The sequence below is a fragment of the Staurois parvus genome, unplaced genomic scaffold (genome assembly GCF_062004578.1).
Source record: "Staurois parvus isolate SC_StPar_1 unplaced genomic scaffold, SC_StPar_1.0 ptg000154l, whole genome shotgun sequence".
Lineage (NCBI taxonomy): Eukaryota > Metazoa > Chordata > Amphibia > Anura > Ranidae > Staurois > Staurois parvus.
Window position 1 is genome coordinate 3,265,366 of NW_028317950.1, and position 14,892 is coordinate 3,280,257.

At 44.3% G+C, this 14,892-nt stretch overlaps 1 protein-coding gene across 1 annotated transcript in view; it reads left to right on the forward strand.

Annotated features, from left to right (window-relative positions):
- The window catches only part of BGN (biglycan), a 158,527-nt gene that overhangs the window by 121,620 nt on the left and 22,015 nt on the right, over positions 1–14,892 (forward strand). The window contains exons 3-5 of the mRNA XM_089674928.1: positions 1,624–1,736; positions 6,415–6,628; positions 11,504–11,614. Of these exons, the coding sequence (XP_089531054.1) occupies positions 1,624–1,736; positions 6,415–6,628; positions 11,504–11,614 (438 nt within the window). The remainder of the gene's footprint in view (positions 1–1,623; positions 1,737–6,414; positions 6,629–11,503; positions 11,615–14,892) is intronic.

Genomic DNA, 14,892 nt, shown 5'->3' on the forward strand with positions numbered 1-14,892 from the left:
CCTTACATTGCTGGTCAGTGGGAAAATAACGCTCCTTACATTGCTGGTCAGTGGGAAAAAAACGCTCCTTACATTGCTGGTCAGTGGGAAAAAAACGCTCCTTACATTGCTGGTCAGTGGGAAAATAACGCTCCTTACATTGCTGGTCAGTGGGAAAAAAACGCTCCTTACATTGCTGGTCAGTGGGAAAATAACGCTCCTTACATTGCTGGTCAGTGGGAAAAAAACGCTCCTTACATTGCTGATCAGTGGGAAAAACGTTCCTTACATTGCTGATCAGTGGGAAGAATGCTCCTTACATTGCTGATCAGTGGGAAGAATGCTCCTTACATTGGTGATCAGTGGGAAGAATGCTCCTTATATTGGTGATCAGTGGGAAGAATGCTCCTTACATTGGTGGTCAGTGGGAAGAATGCTCCTTACATTGCTGGTCAGTGGGAAGAATGCTCCTTACATTGGTGATCAGTGGGAAGAATGCTCCTTACATTGGTGGTCAGTGGGAAGAATGCTCCTTACATTGCTGGTCAGTGGGAAGAACGCTCCTTACATTGCTGGTCAGTGGGAAGAACGCTCCTTACATTGCTGGTCAGTGGGAAGAATGCCCCCTTTACAGACAGCAAAAAAGATAATCGGTGTCTGTAGTTATGTATACCTAAAAGCAGGGGCGGACTGACAACTCATAGGGTCCCCGGGCAATAGGGGATCATGGGGCCCATGTCCTTGCCCAAACTCAAAAAAGCTTATGAAAAAGGTACCAGGGGCATCTCATGGGGCCCCCTACTGACCCCAGGCCCTTGGGCAGTGCCTGAGTTTCCAAATGGTGAGTCTGCCCCTGCTTAAAAGTCATAAATTGTTCAAGGAACCCCTAGCAACCACCAGAGGAACTCTAAGATTCCACAGACCCCTGTGTAAAGTTCAGGTGTATAGCTCCTCGGGACCACGTGCAAATCCACGTGTCTTAAACATAAAGGTGTCTATTTTCTTTCAAAAGAAACCAAAACAGTACTTTCAGCAATAACACGTAGTTGACTTAATTCCAGAATACATAGCACAAAAGGCCGCTTATCTTCGGCATAAACATCATTAAGGAAACAAAGAAAAAGTTCATATAATGGATTTACCCCAAGGTTTGCAGTCCAATTCTGGTTGTTTGGCAGCTTCTAGCACATGTACAGCACCCAAACAGGTCTCTTTCTCAAACTTCTACTCACCACACCTTAGCACTGGGAACTTCCTGCCTTATGTTCGGCTTCCTGGAGGCTGCTTAACCCTGCAGGGCCAGGAGTCCCCGTAGTCAGGAGTGGAGGTCCTTTTCCCACCGGAATGTCAAACTTCCGGTTCACAAATGAGCTGCTGCTAAAGCTGAGAGGACTACGAGTCAGTCCTCCCCTTTGTACAAATGTCTAAGAATCCCCCACCCTATACGGATGAGACCCTGAAGTACATCCACCTGCCCCCCTTAAAGGGACCACAACCTCAATATCGGGACCACATAACACCCATCCAGGACCCACCCTTGGCGTCCTATACAGCTGGAAGAGAATAACTGTCTAGCATGTACCAAACACTGAAGTGCAATGGTAAAAATATCACTGACTAAGCATTCTTTACTTTCTGTTTTAGGTTTGACAAGTGTGCCTAAGAACATTCCAAAGGATACTATGCTCTTGGACCTCCAGAACAACAAAATTATGGAAATTAAGAAAGATGACTTCAAAGGACTTAGCAAACTCTATGTAAGGGAATCTTTTTATATATATATAATACTTGTACAGTAGAATTCTTTTCACATCTTCACAGAATCTACTGTACTGTAAATACATGTCTGTGGGCTTATAGGGTGAAACAATATTGTATCATTCTGTTACCTGCCATTAGTGATCCTTATATGTTCTAAATTAACACTCAGATTAAAGAGTATGTAAACCCAACATTTCGTATTCCTGATATGTGCCGGCTATACCATATCCTTGTATGAAAAAGTCTCCTGTCCTCTTTGTATTGCTTCCTGTGTGTGAAATCCCTGGTGTTCCTGCCAGTCCCTCTGCTTTCCTATTAATAACTGACCACACTAGGTACGAGAGCACAGCGTGGTCAGATCTCTAGTTGTGCTGGGAACTCAGCCTGCTCTTCTCCAATGATCAAACTCTTCACTGAGAAGACCAGCAGCATACTGCTGTTTCTCCTCCCCCAGCTCTGTGAGTTCTTTATGCAGCCTATAGTAGAGGGTATGTAATTATTTATAAAAAAAAGGAGAAAAAAATTTATTTATAATGCTTTTTATACCCATACACAAATGTTGCCTTTCATTTCTATTTTACAAAGAATGAGTAGTTTTCCAAAGTGAGGGTTCACATACTGTATACTTTAATAGTGGTAATCCCATCATTTTGAAACCTGAGATCTAAAAAAAGGAGGAGACGTTTGAACCCCTGAAATGCGTCGGCTGCTTTGTACGGTCTCTCTGAACAAACTTATAGTAAAAGTTGTAGGACTCTCAGCTCATTGGTCTAGCACTCTTTTTGGACTTTGTATACATTCATTTGAATGGGAGTCCTAAAACACCAACTTGCACTAAAAAAGGTTCATGTTGCATATTGCCAGTGCACCGCACCACTGCAAACGCACGTCCATCAGTAAGGTACCTTGGGATGCCTTTAAAAATGAATGGCACTGTATCAAACAAAGGCAGGTTTCATTTGTTGCCATGTGTTACAATAGTGGATATGTTACTGCCAGGGCTGTCTTAACACATGGGCACCCCTGGGCACTGCCCAAGGGCCCCCAGGTGCATAGGGGCCCCATGATAATTTTGCATTAAATGATACTTGCCAACTGCCCTGGATTTGCTGGGAAAGTCACGCTTTTTACTAAGCTGGCCCAGGATGACCTGGGCAGCATCCCAGAACCTGTACTGTGCCCTACTGACTGCCCCTGTACTGTGCTCTCCCTGACTCCCCCTGTACTGTGCCCTCCTGACTGCCCCTGTGCTGTGCTCTCCCTGATTCCCCCTGTACGGTGCCCTCCCTGACTCCCCCTGTACGGTATCCTCCCTGGCTCCCCCTCTACGGTGCCCTCCTTGACTCCCCCTGTACTGTGCCCTCCCTGACCCTTCCTGTACTGTGCCCTCCTGACCCCTCCTGTACTGTGCCCTCCCTGACCCCTCCTATACGGTGCCCTCCCTGACTCCCCCTGTACGGTGCTCTCCCTGACTGCCCCTGTACTGTGCCCTCCTGACCCCTCCTGTACTGTGCCCTCCCTGACCCCTCCTGTACTGTGCCCTCCCTGACCCCTCCTGTACAGTGCTCTCCCTGACTGCCCCTCTGTACTGTGCCCTCCCTGACCCCCTCCTGTACTGTGCCCTCCCTGACCCCCCCTGTACAGTGCCCTCCCTGACCCCTCCTGTACGGTGCCCTCTCTGACTCCCCCTGTACTGTGCCCTCCCTGACTCCCCCTGTACGGTGATCTCCCTGTCTCCCCCTGTATGGTGCCCTCCCTGACTCCCCCTGTACAGTGCCCTCCCTGACTCCCCCTGTACGGTGCCCTCCTGCGCCCCCCCCCCCCCCCCCTTGTACTGTGCCCTTTGTGTTGCTTAGTCTTTGATTTATGGCATGTTTTTTATTGTAGAACATCAATTTTCCTGATAGTATTAATAAATATATGTTTAATTCTATCAACTGTTTATATGTTTATATTTAAATTCTTGACAGCAGATATGTAAATTGGGCCAGGCTGGTAGGGGCCCCAATGCATTACTTTGCCCAAGGGCCCATTATGATATTAAGACGGCCCTGGTTACTTCAATGCCATAATATAAATGGTCCTTACACAGCTCTGCCAGGCAGCACGGCCTTGGTCTTACCTTACTGCAAATAGGCAATGCAGTCTGGTCTCCTTCCAGCGTCCAGCCTGTGATTGGATAGTTGAGGCACAGCTGAAGCACTGTGAGGAGTATCCCTCTTCTCTTTCCAGAATATCAGCTAAGTACACTGTACAGGAGTGGCCCCTAGTGTTTCCTCTCCCAGTCTGAGTACTGCAGCACAGGGGTTTACAGCAGGCCTGTACCAAGGCAAAATCATATACTTAAACTAGCCATACACTGATGTCAATTTTGATCAGTGTGTAGCCTCCTCCACTCCACAGAAGACATTTATTTAACTGACTTCTGTCAAAGGAGGATTTTTCCGATGATCAACAGCTGCAGCCACTGATCACTGTATGCTGACAGTGGCGGCTGCCAGTTTTACCGGGTTTTCTGATCCCTAGTCCTGCTTTCCAGTCTAAGGGTGGCTCCTTGGCTTGCAGGGTCCTTTGGAGTCTCGCTGTATCCACATATTCTTGCAGAGACTACAGTCTGACATTCAGACACTACCTACACCACTTGCAAAGGTAACCCAGACTTTTATTAAAAAAAAAGAAATTTGCAGAGCTGTGCATTTCATGAAACTGCATGTGCAATCAATCTGTGCGAATGGGGCCAACATCAAAGGTTATTTTCTCTCCAGTTTGAATGTTTGTGTCGTGTCAGGAAAATACTCCATTATGGCCACTAGATTATTATTATTATTATACAGGATTTATATAGCGCCAACAGTTTGCTCAGCGCTTTACAACATAAGGGAGACCGTACAATTACAATACATTTCAGTACAGAAGGAATATGAGGGCCCGGCTCGTGGAGCTTACAATCTAAAGGAAGTGGGAGATGATACAAAAGGTAATAGCTGCGGGGGATGATCTGGTGGAGGTGATTCAAGTACAGTTCTTACGTGGAGGTGGGGTAGGCTTCCCTGAAGAAGTGGATTTTCAAAGATCGCCTAAAGGCAGACAGGGTGGGGGCTGACCGGACATGCTCTGGAGAAGTCCTGGAGGTGAGCGTGGGAGGAGGTGATGAGGGAGCTGGAGAGGAGGATATCATGGGAGGAGCGGAGTGGGCGATTTGGGCGGTATCTGTGGATGAGGTTGGTGATGTAGCTAGGGGCAGTGTTGTGGATGGCTTTGTAAGCTGTAGTTAGTATTTTGAATTTTATACGTTGGGTTAGTGGAAGTCATTGAAGGGATTGGCAGAGAGGGGCAGCAGTCGCTGATTGGTTGGTAAGGTGTATGAGCCTAGCAGCAGCATTCATAATAGACTGAAGGGGATATAGCCTGTGTAATGGTAGACCAGTGAGGACCACTAGATGGAGCTGATGATCATAGAAAATAAAACACATTTACTGTGACTGTCAGCATCATAAGGTGGTATATTCCTGATTCATACATTTGACCTGGAATGAAAAAAACCTAAAGAATATATTTCCCCCCTTCGCAAAGAACAAAAGTACATGCAGCTTCACAGCATGAATTGCTCTGTGGATTTTTTTTTCTAAATATTTGTTTCAAATGCTGTTTATGTATTGACATACCTCCTTAGACTCAGTCTGTCCATCAGTATGGTCACCTGCTGACTTGGCACCATCCACAAGCAGCTTAACTTTTCAATGAGACACAGAAGTTGAAACCAACACAGTTTTATTTCAGACAATTGCAGTACAAGGGATGTTTTTTTTCAGAAGTGTAAGAAGACAGTGGGAGAGATTTACTACAACCAGTGCTCACAGAATCTGGCGCAACTGTGCATAGTAACCAATCTGCTTCCAACTTCAGCTTATTCAATTAGGATTTGACAATAAAACCTGGAAGCTGATTGGTTACTATGCACAGCTGCACCAGATTCCGTGGGCTCCAGTTTTAGTAAATCTTCCCCAGTGACTTTCCTAAGCCCTGAAGAACTAACACTGACTGAGGGAATATGGAAGAAATAGGGAGGGTATAGCTAGGATTGAACTAACTAGCACTAAACAGGAGGACAGGACAGAGTAAGATACCAAAATCACATCAGTCCGTTGTAGTGGCCAGAAACTGATGTCAGCATACTACTGAAAAGTGATAACCTCATGCAGTTCAATACAAGAGAGGGGCGGACTGACCATTTGGAAACTTGGGCACTGCCCGAGGGCCCGGGGTCAGTAGGGGGCCCCATGAGATGCCCCTGGTACCTTTTCAATAGGCTTTTTTGAGTTTGGGCAAGGACATGGGCCCCATGATCCCCTATTGCCCGGGGGCTCCATGAGTTGTCAGTCAGCCCCTGATACAAGACATAAAAATACAGGCGTGGGGCAGAACATAAATACACCCCATGACATGTCTGTGCCAGGTGATTAAAAGCAGCTTGCAAGGGCCACGCATGCGTGGTGTTGTGAATTTTGAGGGACATGTATAGCCATTGACAGAGTCATAGCTACACTGGGAAAAAGAATATCTAAGCATTAGTTATGGAGCAACACAGAGTTGAACCTTCAGATATTTTCAGCCCAATGAGCTGCAGTCCTAAATAAACCAAAGAATTAACTTTTACTTCTTTTATTCTTTCAGGCCCTGGTGTTGGTGAACAACAAAATCTCCAAAATTAACGAGAAAGCTTTTGAGCCGTGTGTTAATCTGCAGAAGTTGTACATCTCCAAAAACAGCCTTGAAGAGATCCCCAAGAGTCTGCCCAAGGCTCTGGTGGAGCTTCGGATCCATGAAAACAAGATCAAGAAAATCCCTAAAGATGTCTTCAACGGGCTGAAAAACATGAACTGCATTGGTATGTGTTCGGAATTTGTATAGGATGACAATGCTAACTCGCCACGTTGTAAGCAGGGGCTTTGCAAATGCTTAGTGATGGCACCAAAAGCACAAGTCTCTGTCTCACTCCTGTCCTTTTGCTAGAATGCTATCCAACCTGCTGAGACTGAACCCTCTGCCATATTGTGCCCACTCCATGCCAAAGGCCTCCACATATTAAACTTTATATCACAAGGAAGGAATTCCCACACATGAATAGGGTTGCTGCACATTACTGATGGTACTCATTACATATTCAATCACAGTTAGTGGACCGTCCGCAGTAGTCCCATGTGAAAGCATATGCAGCAGTTTAAGCATCCATCTCCTTCTAACAGTCTCTATTTCCACCCGGGGTCGTTAGTACTCACAAGACTGGTTCTCTGTCGGCACCTTCTCCATAGTTACACCTCTCCCAGGACCCTCCAGGGGAACAGTCTTCCTCAGAGAACTCCTGGCCTAAAGTGCTTTTTGCAACTCACCCTAGCTTGCAGGTCTACTCCTCCCCAACCTGCAACCCTGTCCACTGTGCTGGTTACATTAGAGTCAGGTGTTTGGCTCTTATGCACCAATTGTACTAGGGTTCCTCCCAACCTGGCTTATATCTGGGACTGGATTCTCCCATGACGTAACTGCAGAAGGGCTCTAACTAAAAGGGGCCTAGCACCTAAGGACACTGTCTGCTGTACCCAGACACTACTCTAGCACAATGCCCCCTTAGTGGCTAACATGCAGGAGCAGTACCATTGCCCTAGGCTGCTCATCCCTATTTGGAGCAGTACCATTGCCCTAGGCTGCTCATCCCTATTTGGACTACAGAACACCTACCCATCTTCATTTCTATGTGAGGGGAGGTGTTCTGTAGGCTACAAAAGAGAACTGGGCTGGTAACACTGCCTGTGCTCAAGGGAGTTTGAAGCTTACTGGATTTCTAGCGGAATCTTTTTTTGCACTTATTGAACAGATATAACTAAACACTGTCAGTGGTATACGTAACAGACCAAAAGGCAGGAAAAAGGAGAAGTTGATTATTAGGGTTCATGCACACTTGAGCTCAAAAATGTTGCTTTTACGGGTGCTTGAGCTTTTTTTTTCTCTGCCTCTACACGCTCCTCCATGTGTCCATGGGCAATATAAGCATTTACAGGAGTTTAGCTGCAGGGGCGTTTAGCGGCAGAAACAAAACCCCACCAAAGTTGCGTTCAGAAGAGGAGATTCAAAAGCTTCTAAATGTGCATTAACACCAAGCGGTTTATGTGTATTAGCACATTAATACATCCTAAGGGCCAGAATAAATGAACATTCTGGCCAATAGAATGCATTAACACCTGCCGTGTGAACGCACATGAACATGCATAAACACACATGAATGCCTATGCAAAAACTAAATGTATTCTGCTTCATGTCTTTGACGTAAACCAAATAATTTACACGTATTGGGATTTTTTTTTAGCAAAGTTATAGCATCTACAAATGTCGGTATATATACTGGATTTATTTTTTTATACTAGTAATGGTGGCGATTAGCAACTTATAGCAGGACTGCGGCGGGCATTCTGACACTGGGAGGGAACTGCCATGGACATCCTAATGACATAATACAGTTATCAGTGCTAATAAAAAGTTCTGACACTGTACTAATGACACTGGGCAGGAAGGGGGTTAACATCTGGGGTGATCAAAGGGTTAACTGTGTGCTGTGTGTTACTAGGGAAACATACTGTGTCTACAAATGGCGGTATATATACTGGCATTTTTTTTATACTAGAAATGGCGGCAATCAGCGACTTATAGCAGGACTGCGGCAGGCATTCTGACACTGGGAGGGAACTGCCACGGACATCCTAATGACCCTAATACAGGTATCAGTGCTAATAAAAAGCATTGACACTGTACTGACACTGGGCAGGAAGGGGGTAACGGCTGGGGTGATCAAAGGGTTAACTGTGTGCTACTAGGGAAACATAAAGCGTCTACAAATGGCGGTATATATACTGGGATTTTTTTTTCACTAGTAATGGCGGCGATCAGCGACTTATAGCGGGACTGCGGTGGGCTTTCTGGCACGGCGCAAAATGACCAATACAGTGAACAGTGCTAATAAAAAGCACTGACACTGTACAGGTACGACTCACATGCACCCCCTACCCAGAAATGCAAAATCACATATACACACCAGGGGCAGACTGACAACTCATGGGGTCCCCGGGCAATAGGGGATCATGGGGTCCCCGGGCAATAGGGGATCATGGGACCCCTGTGTCCTTGCCCAAACTCAAAAAAGCCTATAAAAAGGAACCAGGGGCATCTCATGGGGCCCCCTACTGACCCCGGGCTCTTGGGCAGTGCCTCAGTTTCCAAATGGTCAATCCATCCTTGATATACCCACACGTGATTTGCGCACCCCTGCCACCCTGTAGAAGTATATCTGCTATAGGGCGGGCGGGAAAGCGGTTAACATGTTTTTCTGCCGCTAAACTCTTGCAGGAAAAAAGGCATCATAGAGAATATGGTTTTCATATGGCCTTAGGGTTTAGAAATTTTTTAGCCCAGGTTCACACCGATGTGATGCGGAATCTGCAGCGGTTTCTGTGCGAATTCCAAACCACATCACAATCGCACCCTGTTCCTGCGAACCGCTGTGGGTGTGTATGTTACGTTAACACCGTGAAATGGGTCCACAAAAAACACGGTGCAATGTGCAGAATCGGATTGCATGGGTGTGAATACCCATGCAATTCAATTTTGATGCGCACCAAAAAAAGGATCCTGCACCTTTTTGGTGTGGATGTGGTGTGATTTGAACTACACAAAACGTATGGCTCAAATCGCACCGCACAGAATTCGCATGTGATTTGCACAGGTTCCTTTGCAAATCATATGCGATATGCCGTACCGTACAAGTGTGAACCCGGGCTGAAAGCCACACTACTTAAACTTAGAAATGATTCCTTGTATTGTGGCTGTGGCAGTACTGCAAGGGTCAATTGTTTATTAGGATCTAGGGGACATAGAAAACGTGCCTGGTCCTCCGCAATGGTAGAGCGATCTCTACAGCATCTTCTTCCCCGTGCTCCAGCAGTCCAAGGTCCCAACTTCATTAGGGTCCATAGCCCTGCAATGGATGTGATGACACTGAGGGACAGTCCACTTCCTGACCGTGGGGGCAAACGTGCCAGGGAAGGAAAGGAACAAGAAAGTAAAGTACAAATTCAAAAAGGTGAAGTCCTGCTGGTTTGCTACCTCCCCCCAGTTTTTTTTTGCGAAGGGGAGGAGCAAGCATGCATGAACAAAAATAGCTTGTTGACCCTCAACAAAATTGTGACTGTCTGCACACAGACACCGACTCCCTGTTGCAGAAATGTGAATGAGATGCGTAAAAGATGGCTTCTGCTCCTGTTTTCCATCTGTAGAGTTCTCTACAGGTATAGCATAGGAGCTGCAACAAACCATTTTGAAAAAACTGTTTTCGATTAAGAATTATTGGAAAAGAAAAAGGAAATGAGATTATTCCTACTTAGGCTGCTTTATAGAATAGAATAGCACAGTGGCTAAATGGGCAGCACAGTGGGTAAATGATTAGCACTTCCGCCTGGCAGTACTCGGGTCGTCGGTACGAATCCCAACCACGGCACCACCTGCCTGGAGTTTGCATGTTCTCTCTGTGCCTGCGTGGGTTTCCTCTGGGTACTCCAGTTTCATTCCACACTCCAAAGACATGCTGGTAGGCTAATTGGCTCCTGTCTAAATTGTCCCTAGTATGTGTATGTATGAATGTGAGTTAGGGACCTTAGATTGTACACCCCTTGTGGGTTAGGGACTGATGTGAATGTACAATATATATATGTGTGTAAAGCGCTGCGTAAAATGGACGGCGCTATACAAGTACCTGAAATAAATAATCAAATAAATAATAGAATAGAATAAAACAAAACAGAAAAGAAAAGGATAGGAGAGAATAGAATAAAACAGAATAGAAAAGAGGAATAAAATAGAAAATAATAGAATAAAAAACAAAGTAATAAAATATAGTAGAATAGTATAAAACAGAATTGAATAGAAAATAAAAGAAGAGAAAATAATAGAATACAGTAGGAAAGAATAGAAAAAAATAAAATAGCTTAGAATAGACTAAAAGAGAACGAATATAACAGTCTTCCAAAATTCAAGTTCAGATAATTTGTTTAGTTATAACTGATTTTGGATTTGTTGAAATTCATTACCATTGTGATTTGGAAATTCTTTTCCACTCTGTTCTATTTTTGCATTCTTTTCTATTCTATTCAATTCTATTCTACTCCTTTATTTTCTATTTTATTTTCTATTCTGTTTTATTCTATCCTTTTCTATTCTGTTTTATTCTATTCTATTATTTTCTATTCTATAAAGCAGCCTAAGTAGGAATCATCATCTTATTTCACTTTTATACCTTACTGTATTTATTTCAATATTTTTCCATTTCAAATTAATTTTCAAATTCAAATTCATTTTTGAATTAGGATAATTTGTTTCATTAGAATTGATTTTGGATTCATCGAAATTCGTCACTATTGTGATTTGGAAATTTGATACATCCGAACAACAAACATTATGCTTGAATTTCAATTTGAAACGAACCACACATGTCTAAGCAGTACTATTTTCATGGTTTTGAGCTTGTTGACTATTATAGAAGTATATTATCCCTCTGCCCTGGCTAACAATGTCAGAAGTTGGTGGTTCATCAAGGTGCTGTAATTCTAATACCATCAAACACATGAGACGAATTTACTGAAGGGAACAGGAAACAAAATTTTGAAAAATGATGATCGGCCATAATGATCAAACAACTTTTGCTGTGTTCATTTCCTTTTAGAAATGGGAGGGAACCCTCTTGAAAACGGAGGCATTGAAGCTGGAGCATTCAACGGTCTAAAACTCAACTACCTACGCATCTCCGAAGCCAAACTGAGTGGCATTCCTAAAGGTAACCTGAAATATACATTATGATTACCTGGAACGAGAAAATATTTAAATATATTTATGCTGGATATAGGTGGAGGATAATTGGTGAAAATGTTCTACCTACAGTGTATCTCTGGGCAAAACCATTATCTTATTTTGGATAGAATGGGGGAGGTGAAGACCCTTTGTCAAGTTTTATTGCTGTCTGTGTGCCCATTGGGGCTTCCCCCATTTGTGCTGGTGACCATTGCCACCGAGACAAGAAGTTAGCGGTCCCCAAAACACAAAGGTAAGGGGAAATCGTCCTATGGGGACACCTGTTTCGGGAATAACTGGCTAAAAGGGGACTTCTCCTCACTTTGGGAGATTTTCTCCATGGCATCTTTGAGACAGCAAGTGAAGGGAAATTTCCAATGAAAATGGGGTGGAAATGGGAAATGGTACACAAAAAACAACCTGGCAGGAGTTCCCTTCCTAACTTTATCCAAAACTAAAAAAACGTTTTGGCTGCTAATTTTTTTTAACCAGTTGCCATCCATAGGCCATTTATAAATGGCCTGCAATTCAGGCACTCATGGCAGCAGTTATAGCTGTGAGCTTGCCAACTTTCTTTCAGCTGGAGACTGGCATTACAGTTAAAGTGATCCAGGAAGCTGTAGAGCCTGTAAAGGGTAACAATTTTAAAAGAAGTACGGGAATTTAAAAAGTAAATAATCCTACTCCCTCCCCTAAGGCCCAATGCTGCATCTGTCCTCCGCCGCATCTAAGACCAAGAACCAAATGATGAAAGACCACTGATCACTCAGTCCTTGGTCTTTACTGAGCAGACAGTGTGACTGTCAGTCATGGGCTCTCTGCTTTGCCTCTCTATCGCTCACTGAGCTAGGGAGGGGGCGGGGGCAGGAGCAGCTGGCTATAGCTCTCAGCAGCATGCTGAAAGGCTGAGCCAGCTGCCAGTCCAGGCTTCAGGGTGGATTTTTTCAGAGCCTGGACTGGCTTAGTGACGTCAGCCGAAAGCATACTTTAGCCTGCTGTTGGCTGAATACGTGTCAAGGGAGTGCAGAACTAAGTGTACCCCTGTGACCCACAGGAGAAGGGGGGCCAAAAGAGCTTTGGCCCTACTTCTGCTTTAAGGCTTGACATGTTTGGTATCTATTTGATGCAACCCCATCTTTTATATTTTACAAAAATTGGGTATTGTGTTTGTGTGCACTAAAATTCATTTTCATTTATTATTTTCCTGAAGCATAGATCTAATAAACATTGGTGCAAATGTTACACAGCATAAAAATTGCAACTGCCACCATTTTATTTTATGGGGCCTCTGCTTCCAGAAAATATAGAATGGTTAGGCAGTTTTAAGTAATTTTCTAGAAAAAAAAAATATAGATTTTAAAATGTGTGAAAAATGTAAAAAAAATTGTCCTGTATGCAGAGTGGCTAAAGAGCCAAGTTGTAAGGGCCTGCTACCATGAAGCTTCTATCTGAGGTCTTCTCAGTGGGCAGCTGTACCCAGGGGCGGACTGACCATTTGGAAACTCGGGCACTGCCGAGGGCCCGGGGTCAGTAGGGGGCCCCATGAGATGCCCCTGGTACCTTTTTCATAGGCTTTTTTGAGTTTGGGCAAGGACACAGGGGCCCCATGATCCCCAATTGCCCGGGGGCCCCATGAGTTGTCAGTCCGTCCCTGACTGTACCCATGAGAATTCATTGTGTCAACTCAGATCATGGAAGCAGATTTTTTTTTAAAGAGTGGCTCTGGAGTTTATGTAACTGAAGTAATTTTTCATCAAAAATTAAGTGATCATTTAGTCTTCACTGAGCTGACATTTAAGGTAGGCATCCATGGCACTACCTCATCCTCCAACCATAGTTACATTGCTGAGCTATGGTTGTAAGGTCATTGAGGCCCATGAACTTAGCTGCAGCCATAATTGGAAGTGTAAACAGCAGCAGAAAGGAAGCAGAGACCGCTCTGTTGACTTTAATGCTCTCCAGCCAAAAACAATATTTTAGATTTACATTGTAAGAGATGTTGAAGCCCATACTCCCACACTGACTACGTGTTCTTGCTTATAGCACATTTAAAATCATCACTGATGCAGTTAGGTTAAGTGGTTATAGGAACGCAATAGATGCAGCCCCCCACTATAGAGGAAGCGGCTCTTGTTTTGCATGGTCGTGCACTTTACTGCACTAACACTAGTAAATTAGCTACCTTGGTTAACCCTAGAAGCCTGGAGAACACGTATGGTGGAGGTGCTAGCAAAAGACCTCCCATAGCGGACAAGGTCCTGATGACCAACACTCCCTGTACATCCATTGCTGCTCTGCAACTGTTAAGTTGTTGCTCCATTTGCAAAATTTGCTATTGGTTCTAATATAGGTCTTTGAAGTCACTGATTTTTCTGTGCCAATCCAAGTTTTATCCTGTGTTGAATATTGATGAAGATAGACTGGTGTTGACCCCAAAAATGCAATGGCTGTTTTTCTATGACTTTTTTTAAAATTAGCAATTAAAATTAGCTTGGACTCTATTCTTCGGTTTTTGGTCTGGCACTTGTTTCTGTATTTCTATGATTTGAGCTACTGTTGGGTGTCCATTGAGGGAAGCTTTGCTATGTTGGAGCTACCTCGTCAGAGCAATTGAGCTTGAATTTTTTCTTTATCTTACTACACATGCAAATCTAAATGATCGTGGTGCCTCCAAGTATGTAGGTCTTGAGTCCAACACAATTGACAGATTAAATTGAGGGCCTGCGTCCATGGGCTTTTGTTCACTTCAAGAGAGGTTTGCGTTCCCATACACGTCTATAGAAATGCAAAACTTTCTTGACTTCTAATGCTGAAGGTGGTCAACTGCACGTCAGATGCGCCTGTCAATGAGTTTTGACTGACCTCAAAGTGATGCAACTGACAAGTCAAATGCTGTGGACACAGGCCATAACAAAATCAGAGGGTGAATAAGACAGCTCCTGTGAACTGGTCACCAACAGCTTCCCTCTCAACCATAGGAATTTTTAGGAACTCTGCTTGACAATGTGCAGAGCTGTAAGTTCCATCACTATCACTGGGTTACTACTGGGTTGGGAAAGAAAAGCGACCACAGCAGCAATGCAGATAGGGGAGGAAACCAAGAGGAACTTGATTCCTCTATGGTTTCCTTTGTCACAGAGGAGTAGCTATTCAATTGGATGCTGGTGTCCCATATGGCTTTAGCAGCCATATTGGGTTAGGCATAGTCTATTTAATACCCTGGCTCCCAGACTTGGTGCACTTTATGTGAGTGCACAGGTTAGG